The sequence below is a fragment of the Mesoplodon bidens genome (genome assembly GCF_964165515.1).
Source record: "Mesoplodon bidens genome assembly, chromosome: 3".
NCBI classification, from domain to species: Eukaryota; Metazoa; Chordata; class Mammalia; order Artiodactyla; family Ziphiidae; genus Mesoplodon; species Mesoplodon bidens.
The window spans coordinates 94,916,116-94,943,444 of NC_138178.1; the positions used below are offsets into that span (position 1 = coordinate 94,916,116).

A 27,329-nucleotide genomic window follows, 5' to 3' on the forward strand; every position below is an offset into this window, starting at 1 on the left:
AATGCTTTTGTTTTTAAAACTCTGACCCTTAAAAAAAGTCTTTTTTTTTTTTTGCCCCAAAGCAGGCCACTAGGGATAGAGGAATCTAAAAATATTATCTAGATAGGGTCCAGACACCTGGAGTTCTTCCCTGGGATTCCCTGTCTCACAACAGCCCTGAAGGTGGAGAGGGGAGGGGGACAAGGAGACAGGTGTCTGAGGAGGCAGCTAGGGGCAGGTGGTTCGCACAAATGGGGTACCCATTCCAGTGACATGATAGAATCGGGAGCTGGTTCACCTCCCCCAGACCAGGATTTTGAAAAGAACAGGTCCCCCAAGCACACAAAAGAAGAGCGGGTCCCCGATGACCTGGTTGTTGAGATGAAGCTCACAGGTAAAACAATGGTGAGGTGTTCCCTCACCATTCTGGTCCCTGGCTCTCAGATTCCACAGTACAGGAGAAACTCGGAAACCGGCCAGGCCCCCAGATGTGTTCGACTCAATACAGACCTCTTCACTGGTCAGGTAGAACCCCGGGACTTAAGAGGTGGGAAATCGGGCCAAGGAAGCAGGTCACCTTCAGAGCAGAGTTTAGTGGAAGAGAAGATGGAGAAGCCTAACTGAAGACAGTCGTGAGTGACCTTCCTCCACACCACACACACACACACACACACGTGTGCGCGCACACGCATCCTATAAAGTGAGACCACTTTACCACCAGCTGCCTTCTTCCTCTTTCACCCAGAAAGTTCCCCTCCCCCTCACAGCCTCTGAGCAGGCTGTTCACAGTTGGGCGCGGGCTGTGCAGGGAGTGTGTTGCCAGCTCAGGTGGGTCGGGAAGCAGGTGCAGGTGGGACTGTGCCTTCAGGAAGTCAGACACCAGGGAGGAAGATGGAGTCAGGCAATGAACACCTTCCAGACCCCAGGATTTGGAATTGGAGCTGAGAACAGCAAGCATCCTGATGAAGACAGGCAGTCTGCCTCTTGCGTGACCTGGGATGCTCGTGTACTACTACTTTAAAAAAAAACAACAACCGCAGCAGCCTTTTCTGCTGTGTTGGCCACAGTGGCCAGAAGCACTGGTCTCCATGTTTCATAGAAATATCCCTGTGCAAATAACAAAGGGTCATCCTGCAGAAGGGGTCTCCTCATCCCAAAGGCAACTGGGGACTCTTGGGAGGGAAAGTGACTGAGGGGCAGGTCCGGCCTGGCCCAGTGGGCTGAGGGGCAGGAGGGCAGGGTCGGGGCTTCACATTCAATCTTTGGAGAGAATACTGAGAGAATGAGGCAGGCAGCCAGGCCCTGTTGGCAAGTTGGTGGCCCAGTGTCCCCTGCCTGTGGGCACAGGTGGCAGGCGCACTCAGGCTGGGCTCAGCAGGTGGAGGTCTGCTTGCGGTAGAGCTGGATCAGGGGCACCAGGCACTCGGGCAGCCCCGTCTGCAGCAGGAAGGGGTGGTCCAGGAGCTCCTGGGCCGTGGCTCTCTCCTGGGGGTCTCGCACCAGCATCTGTTCCAGGAAGTCTCGCAGCACTGGGGAGACCTGTGGAGGCAGGGCAGTGAGAGGAAGCCACAGTTTGCAGCCACTTTGGGGTGACCCAATCTGCCTGGCCCCACTGTCATTTGAAAGTCTTAAATTCTCGTTTCTTACTTCCTGTTTCCTCCCAGGCTCAGTACTTTCTGGACTATCAGGTAGGTAAAGAAAGTCAGCATCAGTCCGGGAAAGGTGGCCAGTTCACCTATAGGGGGTGCTGGTGAGCCATGGAATTAGGATACCAGGAGAGTTGGGGAGCTGGGCTCCAAATACAGCCCATGCACCACGCTGCTTCTCAGGGCTCTCAGTGTTCAGGCTCTGTGAAAAGGGGCACGGGATTGGTACCCAGTGATCCAGTCCTGGGTCTGTCCCTAACCTCCAGTAAGTTGTACTTTTCTCTAGAGCTCAGTTTTGTCATCTGTAAAATGGGCTAATGATAAAATGTGCTTTCCCTGTCTGCTACATAGGGCTTTAGTGAAGATAAAAAAAGAGGTCAGGGAGGAAGGAGTGTTTTGAAAAATAGAAAAGAACAAAGTGGGACCTGAAAAAGGAAGATTCCTTTATTTCTCTAAGCCTTAGAGTCTAAGTCAAGGGCTTACCCTGGTTCAGTTTTAGTCAATATTTTGGGATAAGGCTGAGTCTTAGGCTGTAACGGAAGGCTTCATCCTCTGGGGAATTAGCCAATTAGAAATATCTGCTAGTCTAGGGGGTCAGGAGTGTGGGTTCCAAGGACCAGCTGTCTTAGAAAGTGTTTCCTGTCTCTCCTCGCATCCAGCAGGGCTACAGAACTATTTTGCATTTAGAGACTGAGCTTCAACCCTCTGGGACATTTCTCACTCTGGCCACCAGATGGCAGTGCCATTCTGCAGCCCTGTGCTGAGCTGGCTACCAGCAGGGGGTGCCCACAGGTAAGGACTGTGGGTTTGGGTGGATTTGGCAGAAAAGCGTCTCTCTCTCTCTCTCTCTCTCTCTCTCTCTCTCTCTCTCTCTCTCTCTCTCTCTCACACACACACACACACACACACACACACACACACACACGTGTTTTAAGGGAAAAGCTGGCTCAGATGTGGTTAGGATGTACATTGATGGAGGGCAAGCTAATTCTCTGTGATGGACTGGAACACTGTGCCTTGGTATGCCTTCCCTGACAGATGGGGTAGAGGCGTTACTGCTCAGTTAACTTCTCTAGATTCTTTCCCAGGGCATCAGGGACTCCCGCCGGCCTTGCTTTCCCTTCTTTCAGGCTCCTGTCAGTTATCTGCAGGTGGAAACTTGTTGGAGTGACCATGGGAGTTTGTGACTAGGCTCCACACCAAGGTGCGGAACTTGTGTGGAGAAAGACGAGCCTCTTCCGGGACCCCGGGCCCTCTGGCTTCTGTGGGAGGGAGAGGCTGGGCCTGACAGCCCAGACTCTGATCCTTGAAGCCTCAGGAAGAATGGGGCCCGCAGGGTCACACCCTGTGTACCGACTGACCTTGTGAGAGTTCCTCAGCTTGGGTGGGGGGCTGTCCCGGAGCCTCTTCATGGCTTGCACTGGGGAGTCACTGAAGTAGGGTGGCTCTCCATCTACCATCTCAATCACCATGATGCCCAGAGACCAGATATCCACCTGCAGGAGGAGAATGTCCCTGACTCCACCGGCCAGAGTCTGGCCCCTTGGTAGCAACATGCTGCAGGGGGAGGGGAGCAGCTGGTCCCAGGTTTCCTTGGTGAGCCGGCCTCCTTCCTGGTCACCTCCCCTGTGGTCAGTTACTACCTGCGTGAGTGACCACTGACTGCAGGGACACAGCTGTCAGCCACTCTCTTAGAAAGGCCACCACACATGGGGAAGCCTGGCCATACCCCAACCTGCCCTTGTGCTTGGGGGAGAGCCTTTTGGGGACCAGTTTGTGGCAGCAAAGTCACAGGCCAGAGAAGATCCAACCAAGAGTGGGAAGGGGGCAGTGGACGTTGGCGTAAGGTATTGACTTAGTGGGAACCCGACAAACGGGGCTATTCGGGGTGGAGGGCTCTGGAGAAGACCACAAGTAGAAGAGCTGTGTGTTCCCAAGCCTCTTCTGGGAGGACTGGGTGATGGAGGGAGCCGTTACCTCAGTCGCATACAGACACCTGGAGATCACTTCGGGAGCCATCCAGTAGGGGGTTCCCACCAGGGACTTCCTCTTAGGGACATCTTTGCTGATCTGTGCACAGAATCCGAAGTCCGAGAGTTTCACCTGGGGTTGGGGTGAGAGGGAGAAAGGGGAGTGATGGCGAACTAGGGAGGAGGAGCCGTGAAGTGGGGTCGTGGGTGTGCCAGGGTGGGAAGGGCCCTACCCTGCCGTCGAGGGTCAGCAGGATGGAGTCGCTCTTGATGTCCCGGTGGATGACACCCTGGGCGTGCAGGTAAGCCAGGGCCTGCAGCACGGCCTCGCACACGGTGGCGATCTGCTCCTCATTCAGCCTGGACGGGGAAGTCAGGGCCACCAGCAGAAGAGCATGTTAGCTTTGGCGGGGCTGCAGGGCAGACGGGCTGGGCAGAGTAGGTGCCCCTGGTAGGGGGCCCCACAGCTCCTGGACGATGTGTGCGGGAGCCCAGTCAGGCCAGAGCCCCGGTGGAAACGGGCCTGGGCCTAGGCTGGAGACCTCGTGTCTTCCCCACTGCCCTGAGACCCCTGGGTCTGTTAACCCGAACAGGTGGGGGTGGGCAGGGTGGCTCAGGACCACGTGATGGGCACCCCAATCATCCGGGCCTGAGGCTGCCTAATATCCCTGCCAGGGCAGTGGCGGGAGCAGCCAGCGCTGGGCCCCAGCCCTCCCAGCTGCCCACCTGACTTGGGAGATGATGTCCGTGAGGGCCCCGCCCTGCAGGAACTCCATAAGCACCCACAGCTCCTCGCCCACCAGGTAGCTCTTGTACATCTCCACCACGTTGAGGTGCTGGTAGTCCCGCATGATCACCACCTGGGGGCAGGAGGGGACGCCTGAGTGCCGGGCACCCTCCCCACTGCCCCTCCTTGCAGACGTCCAGCCTGCCTCTGCCATCACTGCCCATCCCAAATGCCCCGCCACGCCCTCTCCTCCCACCTCATTAAAGAGCAGCTCCCTGCGCTGCTGCTTCCTGAGGTCCATCATCTTGACGGCCACCTGGCGGCCCGAGTGCTTCTCCCGGGCCAGGCAGACGATGCCCGTGGAGCCCTCGCCGATCTTCATGTAGCTGTCCAGCAGTAGCCGGGGGTCACCCTGGTCCACCACCATCCTGAGTGCAGCCTTGAACTGCTCGTGTGTCACAACGCCCGTTTCCTCACCAGCCAGGGCACCCTTGGCCACTGCGGGGTCCTGGGGCAGGTACAGGTTGCTGGTGCTGATCTGGGCGTGCCGGTTGCGGGGGGAGCCTGCCGGGGAAGACCGTCCTGGAGGAGGGCCGGCAGCTGGGGCTGTGCGGAGGGACTTCTGGGGGCTGCTGGTGTCCGAGGTGGCCAGAGGGCTGAAGGTCCCCACGGGCTGGTCTGAGGGCAAGGACTGGGCCTTGGCCACCAGGCTTGGGGGGCGGTCTTTCTGCAGTGGTCTGAAAGAGGAGTTGGGCTGCAGGGAGAAAGGAAGAAACAGAAAGGGGTTTGGCTGTGGGAGCATCTGGAGTACCCTTCCCAGAGGCAGGGGGTGGCTGCCGCGACCTCTGGACACTGACAGGGTTGGGCAGAGCCGGGCTAGGTATCAGACTAATGTGGGAGGTGCCGCAAGCAAAGATTTTCAAATGGAGCTGAAGCCAAACCATAGTCCTGCTTGAGAAGTCAACCCCCAGTGTTCCCAGGTGAGCAGACAAAACAACAGCTCTTTATATCCACACTGTCCTTCCTGCGAAGACAAAGCCGAGTCCCTGGGGTGTCCTGGGCCGGTATTTCTTCCTTGGGTGACTGACAGCCAGACCCCAGGGAGGCCACCAGGAGGCAAGCTGGGTCAGAGGCGTTCACAACCGTGGCTACCCTACCCAAGGGCCCATGCGGGCAGAAGAGGCCCTGGGCCTAGGGGTGGGGGCTGCAGCGAGGCAGCTGTGACTGACTCCCAGGACAGGGCGGGGAAGCCACGGCACAGGGCTGCCGTCTGATAGTCCTGCTTGTTCCTGACAACGGGGAGTCTGCGTGTCTGTGCAGTGAGATTAGGTCCCCAACAGAGGACCACAGAGCCATGTTACCATCTTGGGAGGTCCTCAGGTGTCTCCTGGGCTGGGGATCTGGTGCTAGACAGATCTGGAATCAGGAAGGTAGGTCCAGCCAAACCCAAGCCTTGGGGCCAGGGGTGAGGGGGTTTCCTCAGGGCTCCCCAGAGCAGCTCCTCCACTAGCCACATGGAACTCCTGGCTGATGACCCCCAAGAAGGAAGAGAAGGCAGGGGGCCTATCTTTCTGGTCTCTGGCAGGGAGGGAGGGGGGAGGGAGGGAAGGTGGAACTGAGCAGCAGGCTTGGCCCCCAGTGAGTCTTGCTCAGGCCCAGCCCTCCGGGCAGCCCAAGCAGGAAAGGGTCCCATCCCTGGGTTTCCCCAAGGGGCTGGTGAAGTGCAGCAGGACCCTTCCCAGGGACTGTGTATGTTTAAAAGGGCCACCTGGAGAGGGCCATATGCGACCTAACGGGGGACACCTGAGGAGCTCGAGAGAGGCCTTCCTGGAACATCTCAGAGCCCATCTCACAGGCGGCTGTCTAGGTGCCCAGAGGGTGCTGGTCCTCAACCTCAAAACTGAATCAGCTTCCAGGGAATCTACTCAAGCATTCAGCTTGGGCTGGGCTGCTTGAATCTGGGCCTTGGGCGCTACCAGGCTCAGCCAGAGCCTTTTCAACCTCTTCAGCACCCCTTACCCCCTAGACTTCGGGGTCCTCATCCCAGTCCCTGGCCTTGCCTAGGATAGGGCATGTGCACGGTGCCTCTTCTGGCAGAGAGCCATGCTGTGGCGGGCTCCGCCACCCCCAGCCCCGCAGGACCACTGAGCGTGCTCCAGCCTCTGCCAGGCCGTGCCTTGCTCGTGCTCAGCCCTCGAGGTGAAGGAGCCAGGAAAACCTCCCGGGACTGCCGAGACTACTCCATCCCTGCCCGGCAAGCACATCTGTGCAGTAAATGGATTGTCCCCGCCAGCACCAGCACCCAACTTCACCGCCCTTTCCCTACTCTTTCGTGGCGGAGCAGTGGGAACTCCAGACTGGGGGGTCAGGACCTGGGTTCCAGTCCTGCTCCGCTCTGACTTGTGATAAATCTTAGGCCATTACCCCTCTCTGAGCCCCAGTCTCCTCTGTGAAGGCACAGTGATCTGGGGAGCTGGATAAAATGCAGATTCCCTGGCCTTGGAAACGGCTTCAGCAGGTCCCTAGAGCAGGGGCTCCGCATTTTAACAAGGCCCCTGGCTTTGGATGTGGGAGGAACCTTGGACCACAATTTGAGCAGCTCTGCAATTCCATGGCCTTGGGGAGCCCGTGGGAGGGCTGGGACTCGGGGTGGAGGGAGCACGGCCACCACCAAGGCTGTGAGGCCACAACCAGGAGCAGAAGGACCATGAGATGTCACCTGGTAGCAGCCTCCAAGGCTCTGTGAAAAGCCTGCCCGCTGGCCTGCGAGGCAGGGACCTAACACAGAAAATGTGCTCCCTGAGCATCTGTGTGGGGCTGGGCAGAGACTGGGGATCCGAAAAGCTCCTAAAGCTGCTCTTGAGATTGCTCTCACGGCCCTTGACCTCTCTCCACTCTGGATTTCTAAGGAAGACGGTAAAACAGTTTCCCTCTCCTTCTGGCCTCCCGGCCTCCCGCATGAGCTCTCTGCTCTGAGGATGAGTGGACACGGGGAGGGTGGGGACAAGTCAGGCAGAGGGGCTGAGGAGGTGGGTTCGCTTCCCCCCTGCTGTCGAGGCCCCTGTGGAGACCCTGACGCAGGTGCTGGCTGAGCTCAGGGGCCGAGGCTGCAGCAGGTGGATGGAAGCAGCAGACGGGTCTGGGGGTGGTGGGCAGCACTGACGTGGCCTGGGACATGGGACATAGGACACGGGGGTGGTCGGGCCAGGCTTGGTCTTCACCTCAGCATGGCCTGGTCCCAAGTGTCCCTTTGTGGGCCTTGCTGCCTGTCTCCACAAGGAGGGAGATTTTACTTAACGTAACCACAAGAAAGGACCAGATGAAATGTGTTAAACCACTCCAAGAAAGGGAAAGGGGGACAAAAGGTGGAATTAATTGTTAGGGGCTCTGGATTAATTCTGGAGTTACTTGTGTGACTGAGGCCTCTTCTTGGGCAGGAAGTCACTAGAAAGAAGAGTTGTACATGGAGTTACAATGATGCCTCATGTTCCCTTCCCAGGCTAAGAAGACAGGGCCAGGCTCTCCAGCTGTGGGCTCAGGAGGCTGTTCTGTTCTGTTAGTGCCGCCCAGGCAGAGGCCATTTCATAATATTTAAGAAATACTAAAGCCATTTTATTGAGGGCTTACCACTTTGACAAGGGCCTTAAATGCATTATCTCATTTAATTCTCATAGCCCTGTGGACTGTTTTATTAGCCCATGGGTAATATTATTATCTACATTGGTAGATGAGGAAACAGGCTCAGAGAGGTTAAGTAACTTGCCTAGAGTCACTAAGCAGTAAGGGACAAGGCCAGACTTCAGCCCTGGTCAGCTTAACCTCTGATCCCTATGCAGTGGTCCTGTTGGGGATCCTTGGCATGTAACCGAGTACATGGTACACAGTAGGTGCTTAACCAAGGTTTGCTGATTGTTGAGGTCTTTCTGATATGGCCTTTCTGCCGCTAAGTGGGACCACTTTTAAATCTCCCAAGGTCCTAACTGTCTTACCTCTTTGGCCTCTCTGTCCCCACTTGAGGTCTCCTTTTGCTCTTTAGCCAAAGCGAGTCAGTGCAGGCCAAGCTGCCTGGGGCTAAGTACAAGAGCTCTAGGGTCACAGACCCTCCTGCAGCCATGCCTGGCACGCTGTGGCTATTGGTGGCCTGCCCTCCCAGGGCACTAGTGCATGGACTGCTGCTTTAGGAGTTGCTGTGAGTGTCCAGAGCCAACCTCTGGGATGTGCTGAGTGCGGAGGGCTGGCTGCTGGCTTGGTCTGGGTTCCCAGGGCCCAGGCCTTGGGGGAGGAGGAGGAAACTGAATGCTTCCCAACCATACGGTAATTTGCTGAGAGCAGTGGTTCTCAACTGGGGGTGATTTCTTTTTCCCTCAAGGAACATTTGGCAATGTCTGTAGGGATTTGGGGTTGTCCCATCTGAGGGGTGCTACTAGCATCTAGTGCGTAGAGGCCAGAGATGCTTCTAAATAGCCTTCAACACTCAGAAGAGCCCCTGCAACAAAGGATTATCTGATCCAAACGTCAATAGTACAGGGTTGAGAAGCCCTGGCCCAGAGCGGTTGTGGGGTAGTCTCAGCCCCGCCTTTCAGAGGCCTGGCTTGAGAACATCCATCTAGAAAGGTGTGCCCAGGGGGCCAAGAAGGAAACCACTCCCCTGGATTTGGAACTGTGGTGTTTCTGAGCCCCGGATGAGCACCACCTGCCTCCTCAGCTGCAGGGGAGACCTCGTACAGCCCACAGCAGTGGCCCACGGTAGGTGCTTTGTGGGTGCGCAGGGATAGGGGCGGTTGGCCTGCCCCCTGCTGTGGGGTGCTGGCAGGAGCCCAGGACCATGCATACCAGTTCTGACACCCCCTTTCTCCAAATCCCTGAAACCACCCCCCACCCCAGCAGGACTCTCGAAGTGCACTTCCTGGCAGGGTGCACTGTCCTGCTCCCACCTTAGTTTTCTGGGGAATGTCTCCCCAGGGGTACAGCCTTCCAGAGACCCCTCGGCTCACAGGCACTCATGTTTTCTCACGGGCATATCAAGCCACGTCTCATCTGTTCCTCCCTAAAGCCCCCGCCCCACAGGGGATCCCAGCCTACCGTCCTTTGTCCCAGTGGGGACTGGAGGGCACAAAGCCCAGAACCTTCCCTGGGTGCCTTGGGCTGGCAGTGACTTATATGGGGTTGAGGGTCCAGGACACCCCTCAACCCCCCACCGCCCCTCCACGATTGGGCTGGACACACTGACACCATCCCGGGAGGGGGGACTCCATTACTCATGCTGCTGTCGGTGGCGGTTTCTTAGGTGAGACTTAACAACCCTTGTGCTGCAGCCTAAGCTCATTTCTGTCTGACCCTCAGGGAGGAGCTAAAAGATGCCTTCATGGAAAAGCCTTCCCTCCCACCTTCGGCTGACTCGTTCGTGACACCAGGGGGTCGTCCCACGCTCTCTGAGTCAGTCTTCTCATCTGCCAAATGGGAAAGGATGTTACTGTCACCACGGACAGGATGTCATAGGGCACGTAAGAAGCAAAAATGTTCTCCTCGGTCTGCTAAAAAATGTCACCATTAGGGCTCCCTTCACTGTTTCCTTTTTTACAAGAAAAATATGTGCATTTGAGGCTGTCACACACCAAAAGTCAGCTCTCCTGTTGCTCCCAGACCCAGGCAAATTCAATCCTCTAGCTTTTCATATGGCACACAGTATGAGAATAAATAATTACAGGAATGTCAAACAAAGCAAGAACTACTAGAAAAAGGGAAGGAAGGAAGGGAGGGAGGGAGGGAAGAATCCTCACTAGAGAAGGGGTAACATAAGCCTATGGGAGAAGCAGGGCAGAGAGGCTGTGCATGACCTCAGGAGAGCACTGGGACAAGCTGGGGGTCCAGGCAGAAAAAAGATCAGAAAAGGGAGCCAGAGAGACCCTGCCCCGCCTCCCTGCCCCCCAGGGCTGGAGCACCTACCTCTGCTGGGGCCTGGGTGGGGTCGCTGGGTATTGGGGGCAGGGGAGGGTCTGGGCTTGTGGTTAAAGGTTCTGCTTTTTCAGGGGTGCCTGCCTCCCCGTGTGGTCCGCCTAGACACACCCCAGAGGGCAGGAATGTCAGCTGAGGCGTACCATAGCCCCTCAGAGGCTCCCGGAAAATGACCTGGCTTGCAACATCTGACTCACACGTGTGGAGCCTTTGGAGCACTAGGGCTCAGCTGGTTCAGGGTAGAATCCTCAGCTGATGATCTGTTTGCCTCATGCTTTCCCCAACCCGACCGTGTAAGTGGGGAAGGCCGGGCAGGGCCTGTGTCCCCAGTGGATGCTGCTGGGCCAGGCTCCCTGCCCTGTCAAGAGTGGCCCCAGCGGGGGCCGTGGCCTGACCTACCTTGCTCTGTGGTGGAGGGCCTGGCTTGCTGCTGCTTGGAGGGGCGGCGGCAGGAGCAGACAGGAACATGCTTCGGAACAACCTGCGCTTCAGGCTGCTCTCCAGGGTCTTAGGGCTGGGGCTGCCCTCCCCCCCCGGCCTGCCTGCAGCCGAGCCCACCAGGCAGGACTGTGGCCGGGCCTCCTCAGAGCCATGCCCGGCAGTCTTGGGCCCCCGCCTGCCCGCAGCCGTGGAGGCTGAGGTGCCGGTTGGGGAGCTCTGTAGGCGGTGCTGCGGGGCACCCTGGAACTCGGTGGGGCCCAGGGACTGTGCCTTGGTGGCCAGCCCACTAGGCAAGACCCGCGGGCTCTGTGGCTCGGGCCATGGCACGTGCCTGCGCCCTGCTGGTGCGGCCCCGTTGCAGCTGAGGTAGAGGCCGTGGGGGTCCCTGCGCTCAGACTGGGGGCTCTGCAAGTACATGTCCGGGTCGGCGGCCCACTGCTCATCCCCTAGCAGCCCCAGGGACTGTGCCCGCCGCCGGCTGGTGGGGCTGCGGCCACGCAGGGTGTTGGAGCTGATGACTGACAACTTCTGGATATCGTTGAGCAGCCCCGAGATGTAGCCGTCCGTGGGCACCGCGCTGCCCCGCACCACTGTCTGCAGGGGAGGGGGAAGAGCGTGGTGAGCCTCCTGTCGTGGCAGGGAGGGGGCGCTGGGCGGGGACCAGGTCAGAGAGCCTCCCCGGGGGGCCTGGGGGAGGAGCACCCAGGGACCTCGCTTGCTGTGTCATCCATCTATTCTTAATTTTTCAGCCCCTTCCCAGGGCCCACAGCAGGCCAGGCCTGTGCTAGCGGACGGATACAGGGAGAAGCCTCATTTTCACGGGCCCACAGCCTAGCAGGGCAGACAGGTGAGTAGCCATGGCGTTCAATCCAGCGTGCCTGATGGTGCGGGCAGCTGAGCTTCGGGAGCTGGAGAGACTGCAGGCCCTGCCTGGGGCCCGCTGCCGTTCTCCAGCTCTGTCTGTGTGTGGCCTTCCAGGGGACACGCACCAGTCCAGGGCTCTCCTCCACACGTACTGGCTTTGTGGCCTCCAAACCCTGACAGGGCCCTGACCCCAAGCCCTATCAGGCTCTTGCATCAACCCCTCCTGACCCACACAACTTAATCCCCCGGGTCTGTGAGAGCCCCCAGCCCCACAGGGGCTACATGTCCAAATTTTGCATGGGACATACTTAAAGATTATTTGTTATCTGAAACTCACATTGTATTGGGCATCCTGTATTTTTATTTGCTAAATCTGGCAACCCTACCACCCTGTGGAGAGGGACTCCCCAGGATCCTCCTCCCTGGGTCACCCAGGGAGAGAACGAGAGGCTGATTAGCAGGGAATGAAGACATCCTGGCTAATTGATAGCTGGTAATCAGGTGGTTCTTCAGGTGCCTGTGTGGTCTTGCCAGCAGCCCTCTGTGAAGGGGGATGGTCTGAATCCTCCCCCTCCGCCATCCCTGATGCCCCCCTCACCTTCATGGGCTGGAGTTGCACCCGGGTGATGCGTGAAGGGTCCACCACGGGCTTGGGTCGCCGCAGTGTGTCCAGGATGTTCTGCCATTGTGGGGGGAGGCCCACGAACTTGCCTTCTTTGGGGTCGAAGGAGGTGTGGACGCGGTGCTGGAAATTCTGTGGGGCCGAGATCTCAGGGCGTTTCTTTTTTTTCTTGCGGAACATGGTGCCTGCGTGGGGAGGGTCAGACTGAGTTCCAGGGGGCGCTTCACAGGAGCCTGGACCCGGGAAGGACAGGTGGCCGCAGTGGGTGCTGGGGCCCCAGGCTCCCTCCCCCGCTTCAACCCCCTGCACTGGCCCACCTCTCAGGCCTACTCCCTCAGGGAAATGGCTAGCTCCCCGCAGAGCGGTCCCAGAAGCAGCAAAAGACCCATAAATAAGCCAACACAGACTACAAAGGAGGAAAAGAGGTGTCTGTCTTCTCATCTGCGCCAAGTCCCCTGCTGAGGAGGCAGACCCTGGGGGTGTGTTTTTATAAGATCCAAAGCCCATGACAAATAACATTCCACCGTTGAAGAATTAAAAGGGGGGTGGGGAAGAGGGAGGAAAGCTGGCAAACTCATTTTATGAAGTATGATCTTGATTCTTAAACCAGATAAGAATAGTACAAGGAAGCCCCCGGTGGCGCAGTGGTTAAGAATCTGCCTGCCAATGCAGGGGACACAGGTTCGAGCCCTGGCCTAGGAATATCCCACATGCTGCGGAGCAACCAAGCCCGTGCGCCACAGCTACTGAGCCTGTGCTCTAGAGCCTGCGAGCAACAACTACTGAAGCCCACGCACCTAGAGCCTGTGCTCTGCAACAAGAGAAGCCGCCGCAATGAGAAGCCCGCGCACTGCAACAAAGAGTAGCCCCCGCTTGCCACAACTAGAGAAAGCCCACGTGCAGCAACGAAGACCCAACACAGCCAAAAATAAATAAATTAAATAAATTAAAAAAAAACAGTAAAAGGAAAGGAAAATTTGAACCAATTTCACTTCTGAACATAAATGAAAATCCTAAACAAAATTAGCAAATTGAATCCAATTGTTCGTTAAAGGGTTTTTTTTGTTTGTTTCTTTCTTTCTTTTATATCACAGTCAACTCGGGTTTGTCCCAGGATGGTTCAAAAACAAAATCTGTTAATGTGACATACAACTTCATAAAAAGTCAAGCTGCTGATTCAGAGACATGTTGCCCCATCAGGGACCAAACTAAAAGGGCCTTCATGGTCCCCAGGTGCTCGGCCCTAATTCTGGAAAGGCCCTGAGCTAAGGCACTGCTGCGGGGGGTGAGGGCAGCTATCTTAGGGGAAAAGCTCTCCAGGAAGAGAGAGCCCACCTCCCTCTGGGTCCCCTTCTCTCTGGTCTCAGAACTCTGATTGTACAAAACATCACCTGCAGTCAAACCTCCATCCCTCACCTTGCTGGTTTGGGTTTGCCTTAGGCCCTATTAAGCTCTAACAACAGCTCTGAGTGACACCGGCATGCAGATCTGAGAGAGGGAGACTGGAGACCCAGGAGGCAGTGACTCTTCCAAAGTGCTGCTCTGGCCTCACCTTCAGGGAGCCCTGGGATGGGACCACATGGAAGACAGGGTTGGGGGTACCCACTAGAATGCTATTGTATTTGAAGTGGCTCAGAATAGCTCAGTGCATTTGTGTGGGGCGATGGGTGCTAAGGACACTCGGGCTCTTGTGTCAGCTGGAAAAGTCACTTCTAGGTTTGTTTCAACAAGACGTTTGTTTGTTTTTTTTTTTTTTGCGGTATGCGGGCCTCCCACCGCCGTGGCCTCTCCCGTCGCGGAGCACAGGCTCCGGACGCGCAGGCTCAGCGGCAATGGCTCACGGGCCCAGCCGCTCCGCGGCATGTGGGCTCCTCCCAGACCGGGGCACGAACCCGCGTCCCCTGCATCGGCAGGCGGACTCTCAACCACTGCGCCACCAGGGAAGCCCAAGACATGTTTGTTTCTTGAATTGAATGCTTGGATCATTCATCTATCTACAGAACTGGATAGACCTGTGCCATGGCACTCTCTTTTTTTTCCTGCTCCAGAGAGAGAATTTTCCTGGTCACATTCACAGGTTTGGAGCAGGTCACAGATCTGGGAGGCAGCTGGTGCCACTCGGGAAGGCAGGGGGCTCAAACAGCCAAGTCTCTCCACTAGGCATTCACCAAGCATGAATCAATTTGAATCCATGTCATACCTCTTGGAATGGCAGCCACCTTTTGGGACCTTGAGGTTCAGGAAATCTACCAAACATTCCCACCAGGCAAAGCCACATGTGCAGGAGCCCCAAGGACCAAGGACTTGGGAATGAAATATAACTGTTTGAGTTACAGGTGAGTTGCAGGGAGTCTTCCACTAATTTGGGGAGACTTTGAGCGAGCTACCTAATGATTTGAGCCTCAGTGTTCTTCATCTATAGAATGGGGTTAATAAAAAATAATGCACAGAGTTTAGGGAGTGTTAAGTGAGTGAATTCCCAGGAAAAAGGGGCTGTTTCTCTTGCTATGTTACCTCTCCGTGCATCCTGTCTCTCAGCTCAGGTCCCTGCAGACATCAGAACATGAGCAGATCCAAGTCTGGGAGTGACGCCCAACTCCTGTCCTCTCGGAGTCACCTGGCAGGGGTCATGCCTGATTTCTCATTCTGGGGCCCTCGTCACCTCTCCACGACACAGACTCTTCATGGCTTGGTAAAGCTTGACCTCCTCCCTGTAGTCTTTGGCTACAGAAAAGTCTCAGTTCTGCGATTCTGTCCTGACAGACCCTCTATCTCTGGATTAGCTCAGCTGATGGTTTCACTCTCCTCCCCACTCTGTAAACCCTTCTGGAGGTGTAGGGACACAGCCTAGAGGTAGTTGCAAAAGAGGTGGCTAATACTTCCCTTTCCCCCCACCAGAACATCCCTGGCCCCAGCTCCCCAGCCACACCCAAAGGCCCAGCGTTTGCTGCAGGAATGCACGGGGAAAGCATCTTTTTTGTTTTTGTTTTTTTTTGGTTTTTTGTTTTTGGCTGCACCGCAGCATACGGGATCTTAGTTCCCCGACCAGGGATCAGTGGAACCCTCGCCCCCTGCAGTGGAAGCATGGAATCTTAACCATTGGGCTGCCAGGGAAGTTCCTGAAAAGCATCTTTAGCAAATGGTCTACATGACTCTGGGATGCCCCTCCTGAGTCCACCCTAACAGCAATTCCAGAATAAGTTCTTCCCACAGGCAGCAGGAAGGGCCCGAGGAGAAAGAAGGACAGTGCAGAGTCCTAGGATCCAGGGGTTACAGGGGAGGTGGGGAGCTGACAGAAGCAATGAACTGAGCTCAGGCTTTGGGGGAGGGGGAGTAGAGATTTAGAAATCAGAGCCAGCCACTTAGCTAGCGGGAAATCCACACCTAAAGGGAGGCTGCCAGGACTTGCCCAAAACCATGGTGAGGCCAACACTGCCTGGGACAATATGACTGTGTACATAGAAAAATCTACATACAAACTTTTGGGATTAAATGTGAATTTTAGAAGTCCCCAATTCAAGGTCAATATAAAAAAAATTGTATTTTTGCATACCAGCAACAAACAAATAGGAAATGAAATTTAAAAACAGATTCTGTGGTACAATGGGAAATAGACGTTTGGTCATTGTACACCCCACACCCTGCCCCCTATTCCTGGCACAGAGCTCTTAAACCTCTTGGAATCCCCAGAGGGACAAGAATGTTGGAACTTTCAGCCTCCCCATTCCCACCTCTGGGGTGGGAAGAGGGGCTGGAGATTGAGTTAACCATCAATAACCAATGATTTAATCAATCGTGCCTACTTAATGAAACCTCCATAAAAACTCCTCAGAGATAGGATTCAGGGCTGGTGCACGCCTCAAGGTCCAGAGAGGGTGACGCGTCTGGGGAGGGCATGGAAGCTCTGCACCCTTCCCCCATACCCTGCCCTATGCGTTATGCATCTCTTCCATTTGGCTGTTCCTAAGTTGCATCTTAATGAACTGGTAATAGTAAAGTGCCTTCCTGACTTCCACCAGCCATCCTAGCAAATTATCAAATGTGAGGAGGGGGTCGTGGGAACCTCAATTATTAGCCAGCTGGTCAGAGGTACAGGGACCTGGGCCTTGGAACCTGAGTCCAAAGTGGGGGGCAGTTTTGTGGGGCTGAGTCTGAGGAGTCTGTGCTAATCCAGGTAGTTAGTGTCAGAATCAAATTGAATTGTTGAACGCCCAGTTGGTGTCAGAGAGTTGGAGAAATGATCTCAGGAGGAGAAAAACCCTCTCATTTGCTGTCAGAAGTGTTATTAGGGAAAAACCCCTCAGACACCCTTTCCCGCTTTACATTAAAAATATCAGATACCTAGGAATAAATCTAATCAAAGATGCGCAAAGTCTGTAAATTGAAAAATATCAAACATTAAAGATAATAAAGAATGTTCATAGATTGGAAGCCTCAATATTATAAAGATATCAATTATTCCCAAATTAACCTACAGAGTTATTGCAATCTCAATCAAAATCCCAGCATACTTCTTTTGGTAGAAATTGACAAACTGATTCTAAAATGTACAGAGAAACATAAAGAATCAGGAATAGGGCTTCCCTGGTGGTGCAGTGGTTGAGAGTCCGCCTGCCGATGCAGGGGACACGGGTTCGTGCCCCGGTCCGGGAGGATCCCACATGCTGCGGAGCGGCTGGGCCCGTGAGCCATGGCCGCTGGGCCTGCGCGTCCGGAGCCTGTGCTCCGCAATGGGAGAGGCCACAGCAGTGAGAGGCCCGCGTACCGCAAAAAAAAAAAAAAAAAATCTTGAAGAACAAAGTTGGAGGGTTACACTACTAGATATCAAGATTTATTATAAAGCAACCACAATTAATACAGTGTGAAATTGGCACAAAGACTGATGAGTAGGCCAGTGGAACAGAAGAGAGAATCCAGAAATAGACCCACTCGCATAAGTTCACTTAATTTATGACAAGGTGACACTGCAATATGGTAGGGAACAGATGATCTTTTCCATAAATGTAGCTGAAGCAATTAGATATCCATATGAAAAAAAAAGCAGTCTGGAAAAATGAATTCATATCATATCCCCAAACTAATTGGATCTAAATGTGAAAGGTAAAAATAATAAAGCTGGTGGGAGTGATGGTGGGGGGCAGGAGAGAGGGTAACCCCTAGTCTGGCCATCCCCTGCCCCAGGTCTGGTGTGAGTGACTATGGCGAGCCCAAATTTGATGGGCTCTCCTGGAGCCCCTGACCTGCTAGGGCCCAAACCTATTCACACCCATGGGTCCCGAGGACAAATTAAACTATCAAGGTTTTCTTTGTCCAAAGCAGGCCTAGGTTAGGAGTAGGAAATTCTTTCTAAAGATTTCACCTAGACTAATTTGTAAATGCAGTATGAATATAATGAATATTTGAAGGAAATACAGCAAAATATTCATTGTTGTTGTGTTTGACTGGTGGGGTTCCAGGTGACTTCCTCCTACCCCATCTTTCTACTCTTCTGAACTTTCCTTCAAGATGATGGGCTGCCTTTCTAAAGAAAACAAAATATTTTTAAATAAAGAAAAGAGTGATCCACGAGCACTGAGCTTCCTAAGAGATACGCACCCACTTAAGTATCCGATGTTGCCAGGTCACAGGGTGTCAATCACCTGAGACCCAATCTTCCCCTGCATCTCTCCAGCTCCACGTCCTGGACACGCACACGAATGCCCAGACAGGGGCCCTCACTTGCCATTCCTATGTTTCCATCTTCCACCCAGCTTCCTGCCTTCTGACAAGCCCAAGGACCTCGGGGCTGAGGGAGAGGGGGTGCTGAGTCAGCCGTGAGGTTAAATCAAATCAGGCCATGCCCGCCTTTAAAACTGCCATCCGAGAAGCACCACCTCTGTGCATCCACACTCCACTCACCTAGTGGAAGAGCTTCCCCTAAAGAAGGTACTCTGGAGGAGGAAGGAGGATGCTGTTCCCTCAGAGAGCCAGTCCCTGCCTTTCCCTCTGCCTACCTGACAGAAATGATGTGGGCCTTGGCCACTGAAGTAGAAATGGGCAGAGGCAGGGCGCCAGCTCTGGCTCAGGGTGACCTCCGCTGCCCGAGCCCCTCCAGCGCAGTGCGGGGAGGTGCTGAGGAGCCTTTCTCAGGCTGGGATGCACCTTTATGACTGAGGAATGCTTTGAACATTCCTCTTCTGAGAATGGCCGAGGACATCACCTTCCAGCCAGCAGGCTGGCCCATGACTGGACCAGAGAAGGATGCCCATCACTGGGGAGGGGAGGGGCAGGGAGGGGCAGGCTGCCCCAACCAGCTTTAGAAGGAAGCTCCCCGCCACCGCCACCAGCACAGCTCCTGCTGAGGCTGCTTCCTCCAGCCAGAGCCTGGCAGATGGGGAGCAGGTCAGTTCCTGGCAGAGGCTTCTGGAGGAAATGCTGTCACACCCAGTAAAACTGAGGGTGGAGGTGGTGGGAGAGTTCAGGGAGCCACAGGCCTGGGGTCACTGAGGGGTGGGACCATCATGTCAGAGGAGCAGGAGACTCCAGAAAGGGAAGTAACTTTTCTTGAGCACCTACTACATGCTAGGCCCTTTCCAAGCACCAACTAATTTAATCCTCACAACGAGCCTGGGAGGTAGGAGCTATTATTATTATCCACAAATCCAGATGAGGCTCAGGGAGGTTGAATAACTTACCCAGGGTCACAGAACCAGGAAATGACCGAGTTGGTGTTTAAACCCAGATCTGGTTCCAAAGCCCTGCTGCGTCCACCATGCCCACTCAGAGGGACTCAGGCTGTTGTTAATCTCCTTCCCAGGGGTCTCTGTGAACAGGAAGGGGGCTGGGCAGTCTGTGTACAAGGGGATGGGCCAGGGCCAGCTCCCTCAACCAAGATTACTAGGTGCTTTCCTGGGCTGATCTGTGAGTCAGAGGCCAAGGGAGACTGGCGCTGTCTTGACTTGCAGGCTGACCCTTACTTTGTTTGGAACCAGGGCTTGTTTGTCTGTTTTCTTTGCCCTGCAGTGGTGGTGGTGGGGTGTTCTAAGGAGCTTGCCTTGGCAGCTGTGATGTCAGGGCCTGGCACACATGGAAAGAGCCGCAGAAACAGCAGGAGGGTATTTTCTCCAGCACAGGCCCACGTCCCCTTAGTAGGGTCTCAGCCTCAAGTCAGGCAACCAGCAGGCCTGGCTTGAGGAGTGGTGGGCAGAGCTTTGCGGCTGATGCTAGTGTTCCACGGTGCCATGGGGTCTGGGTGGTGAGGGCCCCCAGACCAGGCACTTTGGCTCAGCTGGTCCAGGGTCTACAACAGGGACAGCAGACAGCTGTGCTGGGTGGGTCACCCCCTCAAACTGCTTTTCCTCTGGGGGAGGAGACACCCGTCTGCCAGGGCCTGGGGCTCCAGGGCCACCAAGCTGTTGGTTCCCCAGCCAGAACCATGGAGAAATGAGTCTGCACTTAAACCTCAAACCAGAGCACAGACTTTCCAGTGAGCACTGCCATTTGAGGCAGACCCTTGGGAGTGAAACTGCCTGTTGCAGACGTGCTCCAGGACTTCCAGAAGTCCTCTTGGGAATCAACTTTGGGGCCCATCTTGGGCCAGCATCAAGTGTTTTCCTAACCTGTGGCCTCTGCTTTTCACCAGAAGAGCTGGTGTCCAATGTGGTTGCCTTGCCACCTAGACCTGGCTTCCAGTGAGTTTTGGCTGTTCCCACACATCGAATTCCTTTCAAGGAAAGGACACTCAGCCCACTGAAGGGAGTCACAAGAACGCACTACAGGCTGGGAAGGTGGTTTCCAGAAAGCAAGTCTGAAGGAGCTTGCTGCCACTCTGAGGGGAGGAGGATTTGGTTGGTTGTGTGAGTTCTGGGATGTAAACTTTCTGTTGGGATGAGGCTGGTGAGATTCCCCTCCATTTCCAGACGAGTGGGAAGAGAGAAGGCAGCTGCACCTGGGGCCCTGTTCCCTCTGAGGGCCAGAGAGTGAGTGTGGGGTGCACGCCTAGGCTCCCCTTGAGGGAGGCACGGTCGGCTTGTCAGGGCTGAGTGCGGGCTCAGCATGGACCTGGGGCGTGGCGTTCCTAAGTTCCGCTTGTGATCCTGGCCCACTCTTCCTTTCTAAGCCTCAGCATTTCCGGGGCCCACAGGGGTACGGACTTATTCACTTCTGCCAGCTTCTCCAGGTACAGTGAGGAAAGAAACAGCATCTGTCCTAGTTGGAGGGGCTGTTTTGGGTATTTTTAGTAATTGTCACTCAGGGAGTGCCTAGTATAAGCACCAGGCTCTGGGCTGAGCATTTCACACACAGAATCCTCGCCACAAGCCGGTGAGGTGGGCCTATTATTGTACCCATTATGCAGATGAGGAAACCCTTGTTCAGAGAGATTAAGTGATTTGCCCAAGTGGAGCAGCAAAGAAGGGGAAGACCCCTGTTAATCTGATCCAGATGTGAACAAGGCTGCAGTTAGCTGTCACCTCCCACCACCCCAGCCTGTCATTCTCAGACCCACGCAAGACGCTCTGTGACATCGAGATAGAGGTAAGCCCCTGAGTCCTAGAGCACTTACAAAGGTACCCCCACTACTGCCACCATCCAGTCACAGAGGGGCTGATGGAGGACCTGCCACCTCCAGAGCCGGGCCCTTTCACCCCGAGGTCTGCCGCCCAGCCCCTTCATGACGGCCTTTGGGAACTGACATCCCACACCCTTCCGTGAAGAGGCATGTCCTCGAAGGCCCCTGGTTGAGAAAATCCTGGACAGAAGCCGGTCTTTCATTGGAATATTCTCATGAGCCAGGAAGATCTTTCTCAAAGTTTAGTTTCTGGAGTTAGTTTAAATACGACATTATATTATTCATTCGCTTATTTGATAAATTCATTTGTTGTGCATCTGCTCTGTTCCAGGCTCTGGGGACCATGGTGAACAAGACAAAATCCTTGCTCTCGTGCAGTTTAGCTGGCTTTTCCAAACAGATGTTGCCAGACCCCACCCTGACCTGCGCCACCCACCTGTGGGACTTACTGATGGGGTATGGCCTCCCCTTTGCCCCTGCCCAGTTTTCAATCCCTCGGTGGCATTCCCGACAGGAGCTGGTCCACGCCCTGCTCGCCTTGCTCCAATGAATTCAGTGATGGGGGCTCCTCCCCCTTTCGGAGGCCCCTGCCCTCTGTCTCTCTGTCCCCTCACAGCTCATCCTTCATGTGGGGCTGAGCTCTGTTCTCCCTCAGCTTCCACCAGGGGTCCAGGCCTGCCATCTACCCTCTTCACGTGACATGAGAGGTGGCACCCCAGCACTCTTCCTGTCCCCTAGAAATACACCAGGGGAAGGGCCTGTAGAGAATTTCATTCGCTCTTCTGCCCAGTTGTCCCCCGTAGGGTGGATGGGTCCTAGACCCAGGCTGTGGCCCTTACTGCCACTGCCCACAGGCACTATTTAAGATCTGCCCAGGGCCGCTGTGTGGAAGTGTGGAGCATCCCCGGGATGTACAGCAGTACCCTGAGGTTCTGACACACTCGAGTGGCCCAGAGAGAAGCTGAGTGTGCAGGGCAGGGGGCACTGTGCACAGAACGCGCCCAAATGTCCGGGCTCCCCACCCTTGTTCTCATTCCCACACTACAGGTCCCAGTGAATCCCCAGGGGAAAGATAATGGGGCTGTTGTTGAAAAGAATATGATAATAAGTCTCATTCAATCACTTGTGTCAACACTCCAGCTGAATGAGAGGCCGAAGAGCTAGGCTGGCCAGCCAGGGAAGGTCAATGTTGACTCAGGCCTGCCTTTTGGGCCCAGCTCCAGCCTGCAAGTGCTGTGCTGCCGCCGCCCAGCAGCAGCTCAAGCCAGAGCAGCCCTCTGACCTCTGTTCACTGTACTTAGAATCCTAACCGCTTCCCCAGTCCACAGCACTGGGGTTTCCTGGGCATGGCATAATCTCCAAGGGAGGAGTGAAGACTGGGAGAGCTGCAGGCCAGGCACCTCTTCACTACCCCAGATTTTCTTTCTTTCTTTTTTTTTTTTTTTGCGGTACACGGGCCTCTCACTGTTGTGGCCTCTCCCGTTGCGGAGCACAGGCTCCGGACGCGCAGGCTCAGCGGCCATGGCTCACGGGCCCAGCCGCTCCGCAGCATGTGGGATCTTCCCGGACCGGGCATGAACCCGTGTCCCCTGCATTGGCAGGCGGACTCTCAACCACTGCACCACCAGGGAAGCCTACCCCAGATTTTCAACAGCTTCCACATATAGAGGCTCGAGACCTCATCACAGAACCCTCAGTGCCTAGCCAGAAAGAATCTCCAGAGTCCCCAAGTCACAGGATTAAGTCCCCTAGTCACAAAAAGATTATGTTTTTACAGGCCTTAACCTTCTGTATCACTATATTGTTCCCCTTGTCACTCCAACTTCACAATACTGCAGTGACATGGGCCAAACCTGTTTTACTGGGTGCGTTTTTTTTTGTTTGTTTTTTTTTGCGGTACACGGGCCTCTCACTGTTGTGGCCTCTCCCGTTGTGGAGCCCAGGCTCCGGACGCGCAGGCTCAGCAGCCATGGCTCACGGGCCCAGCCACTCCACAGCATGTGGGATCTTCCCGAACCGGGGCACGAACCTGTGTCCCCTGCATCGGCAGGTGGACTCTGAACCACTGCGCCACCAAGGAAGCCCTGGGTGCGTTTTAAGAATGGCGAGTGACTGGGGAGAGGAAGGAGGAGCTGAGAAAGGGAAGCGACACATACACGTGTATAAAGTGCCTAGCATGTGTCAGACACTGTACTAGGTGCTTTTCACTAGTGCATTTAATGGTAACGACTCTACGAGGTAGGTTTTATGAGCTTAATTTTACAGGTGAAGAAACTGAGGCTGAGAGAGAAGTAATTGTCTGATATGGTGAGTGTGTAGCTGGGAATCAAATCCAAGCTCCAAGCTCTTGCACCATGCCTAGTGCACCCAGAGAAGTCAAATGACCTGCCCCAGATCACACAACTACTCTGGGCAGCGATAGGACTGGAAGCCTCAAGCCAGAGTCTCTCTCTCTGCCCCAGGCTGCGCAGGTGGTAACAGTGTGTCCAGGGTCACCTACGGACAGGTGAAGCCGTGTGATGTGTACAGAGCACGCTGCTGTTTCTGCTTCTGAAGCGGGATTCCCTTCCAGAAATGGACCCTTCTCTGGGGCCACCTTACTACCCACCCTGCCAGACCCTCTGCCGTTACTTTATTCCCATTGCTTTGCTCTAATGTCCTCCACAATCTCTTGCCACACAGCCAGACCATTCTCAAAGTTCTCCAAGAGAGGAGGGCTCGGGGAGCTTAACCTTTCCCAGAACTGGAGGCTAGGCAGGTAGCCTCCTGCTGGGGCTGTTCTCCTTTATCAGTTATCATTGTGACTTCTCACAACTGCCCTACAGAGGAAGGCACGATCACCCCCATGTTATAGATAAGGACATTAAAGTTGGGAGAGGAGTAAAGCAACTTGCTTAAGGAATCAAAGGCAAAATGTCAGAATTCGAACCCAGCTCTTTCTGGTTCCAAATGTGTTCTCTACCACTGTCCTATCTATGGCCTGAGGAGAACTCACAGCAGAGCTCGCACCAGAATGGGGCAAGATACAGAAAACGCAGCCTACACCCTGGGAACTCCTCATGTCTTAGCCCTTGGTGCTCCCAGCAGCATCTCCCTCCCAGGGTGGATGCCACTCACTGGGTGTGGGCAAAGCTGGAGAGATTTTAGCAGGTTGGACAGCTGGGGAATGAGCTGACGGCAGGCTGGGATCTGCCCAGCAGCACCTCTGGCTGGGGCTGCCTCCTGGCCTGCTCAGCACGGACGCTGGGCCTGCTTCTGCCCTTCCTGTTGGGAGCCTCTTTCCCAAACAAGAATTTAGTGCACTGGCCTTGGTGACATTGCCTCGGCCCCTGACCGGCAGCGGATGGGAGGACAGGCGGAGGCTGGGCCAGGAGCCAGGGCGGGGAGTTTGAAGCCATGTGCGCCTCCAGTGGGCCGAGGCGGCTGAAGTAACAAGGCACATCCACTAAGGACTGAGAAATGGCAGCTAGTAGGGACCACTGCCTAGGTCCCTAGGGGGACGGGCCAGCCCAGGAGGGCCACCTGCCCGCCCACTGTCCCAGCCTGTCCCTCACGGAGGTCCCGAGAGGGCCCCTGGAACCCCCTCAGGGCTACTCACCTCCAGGCCGCCTTCCCTGCCTCCTCTTTCTCCGGACTCCTCACTCTTCAGTGGGCAGAGCTCTCAGGCACCGAAGAGAGGGAACTGGGGACCTTCGCGGGCCAGTCCTCCGAGGCCTGGGTGGAAACAGGTCAGAAATTCATTATGACCGATGTAGTAAGGGTCCCCGCGGATTTCACGACTGGCCGGAATCCAGAGCATTCGGAACCCGCCCCCCACCCCCCACCCCGGCCGCCCGCCTCCGGCTGAGCCACCTTCTCAGGTGCGAGCGAGCGGAGGCGGCGGGCTCCCCGCAGGGCGCACGGGGACAAGGGGACAGCGGGCTCAGCGCTTCCGGCCCCTCTGCTCTCCTAGCTCCGACCCAGCGCGGCCACCGGCCCCGCCTCGGCCGCCCGAGTGAGGCGCCCTCTGGGACGAAGCCCCCCGCCAGCCTGGGCGCGAGGGCCGGGCGCCCACGCGGAGCGAGGTCCGCTGCCGGCGCTGCCGACTCCCCTCGGCCCGCGCCGGCGGCCCCGCACTTCGGGGAATGAACACCCGAGAAGCGGGAGCCGCGCGTGCGGGGAGGCCTGTCCCCCGTCCCGGCCCCTACCCGGGCAGGGCTCGCAGTACCCCGGTGGTCGGGGCACCCACCTGCCGAGCGGGAAGCCCCCGGAGCTCTGGGAGAGGCCGCGGGAGCCCGGCCCGCCCTCCGCCGGGAGGCGCCGGGAACGACGAGGGGAGGCCGCGCTTACATGTTTGTGCAGCGCCGGCTTCACCTGCCGCGAGTTTGATTTCGGGGTGTGGCCTCAGGTAGGACGCCGCGAACGCAGAGCCCGGGAAAAGCCGCCGAGGGGCGCAGGGGCCGCGGCCAGGAGCTTCTCTGCCCGAGGGGCGCCCCCTTTCTCAACCCTTTCCCCCTACCCGCTCGGCTCCGGCTCCCGCCGGCCCTTTGCCTTCCGGTGCTGGCCCCGGCCGCCCGCTGTGACGTACACGTGGCCCCTCGGACCCTGGGCTGCGGCCTAGAGGCCTGACCTGGACTGTCCGCGGAGCGCCTCTGTGTAATTAGCTCCTTAATTTGCACTGCAGACGCACACTCGGGCGGCGCGTCCCACCCGCCCACCCTGGAGAGCCCGGCTGGAATCCTGAAACCTACCACCTTGGCCTGTCCTGTCCCATCGCGCGACAAGGCCCTACGGCTGTCTTGGGGTAGCCCCCTTGTGCAGGCAGAAAAGTGGTGTTTAAAGAGATTCCAATTCCCTTGTCAGACCCTGCTCAGTTCTGAGAGCCCTCGGGCCTCAGGATTATAAGGGACCTCTAGGGAAAGAAAGCTTCCAGGAGCCCTGCACCCCCAAACAGAGGATAAGGCACGGTTCCAGAGTCAGCATCTCCTAGCTGTCCCCAGCAGTTTCCTGGCCTAGGATTAGGATGGCTGTCCCAAGTGGCTCACTCTGGGCTGCCCTTTGCCCTGCTGCTTCTGGATTGGAGGGTGGTTTCTCCTGCGTTTATTTGTGGAGGAGGGCAGGGGCCATCTGTCTCTTCCCCAAACAAGGAAGTGGGAAGACTTCCAGGTCCCCAGGGAGGGCTGTGTCCACCCGAGTGCTGAGGGGCGTCTGGCATGGAAATTCAGTATATCTAGACCTCAAATGGCTGCCCTGAAGGAGGAAGTGGAGCAATTTCTGTCATTGTTGGGCACCTCAAACTTTAGGTACTGAGGTCACTATTGCCATGTATTGTTTTTATTCACTGATTCTTTAGACATATCAGCGCAATTTATGGATAAAGATTTTGCATTATAGGCTCAATTGTTTATGCACAGTTTACTCTAGGCTCCCACCAAACAGAGCTGAGGTGGTCAGTGGGAATTCACTACCCCAAACAGGCCTGCACCCTGTCTGGCTGCATCCAAAACCCTGATGTCCTCAGCCTCCCGGGGAAGGTGTGGTGATGCCAGGTGGAGACGCTGGCTATGGGAAGGAGGTTGTGCTGGGTTGGGGGGTGGGTATGGGAATTGGTTGCTGAGGATTTGAAATGAACCAAGAACCAAAGCTAGAATGAAATGCATTACTTTATTGAACCTAGAATCAACACCCTAAATTATTTTTTACCGACACACATGAATGATTTCCTTTTGATACAAATACCTTATATACCAAAACCACGGCTCCAAGCAGTACTTTTGAACTGTTAAACTACAATGAAGTGTGAATATTAGAAGATTATCAGAAATGAACTGGTATTTAATTTGGTTTAATTCAGGCTTGGGTATCCCAAAAAGGCTACACACCCAGTCCCCTCCTTACCCCAAAGGGAGAGAGTCTAGGGTACCTTGGGGGGCCTCTCACCTTTGAGAGCTGCAATGGCATTTGGTGCCTTTAGAGAGACAGGACTCCCAAATAAGACTGACTGAGGAGGTAATGAATCCCCCATCACTGAACGTATTCAAGAAGCAGATAACTGTCAGATATGCTAGAGAAAAGGTTCCCATAGTGGGTACCAGACTAGAGTAGGGGGCCTCTTGGGTGCATCACAACCCCACATTTCTGCCCTTCCAGGTGGGTCTACGGCGAGTCGGCTGCAGAGGGTTGGATGACCCTCTGCATAGTGGAATGGCTGGGATGTGCAGAATGGGTTCTGAGTGATTAATTTCTGTGTGTGACTCTCCCCCCACCCCCATCTCCATCCTCCTCCGATCCACACCCAACTCGGCCCTGCCCAGGAGGAGGGGGCAGAACAACAGTTCCGGAAGTGGCAGGGACAGTCTAGAGACAGCTTCTCCTCCAGCATCCACATGCCTCCTTCTGGCCTATTCCCAGGTTGCCATGCCAAGCACAGGGAGAGGGACCAGGCACACCCTCCTTTGAAGAGCCTTGGCAGCTGGCATAGGCCTTCTGGTCAAGGGCGTTGTCCACGCACTGCCATTGCACAAATTGGGCAGGAGTGCTGGACAGGGGCACTGAGAAGTGGCATTTCACCATGGGCAATGGCTCTCGGAGCTCCGCC

The 27,329-nt window shown here is 55.7% G+C and overlaps 1 protein-coding gene across 1 annotated transcript; it reads right to left on the minus strand.

Annotated features, from left to right (window-relative positions):
- Positions 1–1,254: 1,254 nt before the first annotated feature.
- Positions 1,255–24,469, minus strand: LOC308614930 (serine/threonine-protein kinase PAK 6). Its single transcript, XM_081229837.1, has 9 exons — positions 24,351–24,469; positions 12,181–12,389; positions 10,677–11,312; positions 4,579–5,076; positions 4,322–4,455; positions 3,829–3,955; positions 3,603–3,728; positions 2,987–3,121; positions 1,255–1,518 (listed from the first exon to the last, which is right to left on the minus strand). The coding sequence occupies exons 2-9, from the start codon at positions 12,382–12,384 to the stop codon at positions 1,351–1,353; spliced, it is 2,028 nt and encodes a 675-aa protein (XP_081085963.1). The 5' UTR covers positions 12,385–12,389; positions 24,351–24,469; the 3' UTR covers positions 1,255–1,350.
- Between the last annotated feature and the right edge of the window lie 2,860 nt (positions 24,470–27,329).

Bases quoted from the DNA above. Each gene is read 5' to 3' on its own strand.
- LOC308614930 (XM_081229837.1), bottom strand. From the start codon at position 12,384: ATGTTCCGCAAGAAAAAAAAGAAACGCCCTGAGATCTCGGCCCCACAG. The intron at 5,077-10,676 runs GTAGGTCAGGCC...TTCTCCCTGCAG, and splicing joins GCCCTCCACCACAGAGCAAG to CCCAACTCCTCTTTCAGACC. The intron at 1,519-2,986 runs GTCAGTCGGTAC...CTGCCTCCACAG, and splicing joins AGCTGAGGAACTCTCACAAG to GTCTCCCCAGTGCTGCGAGA.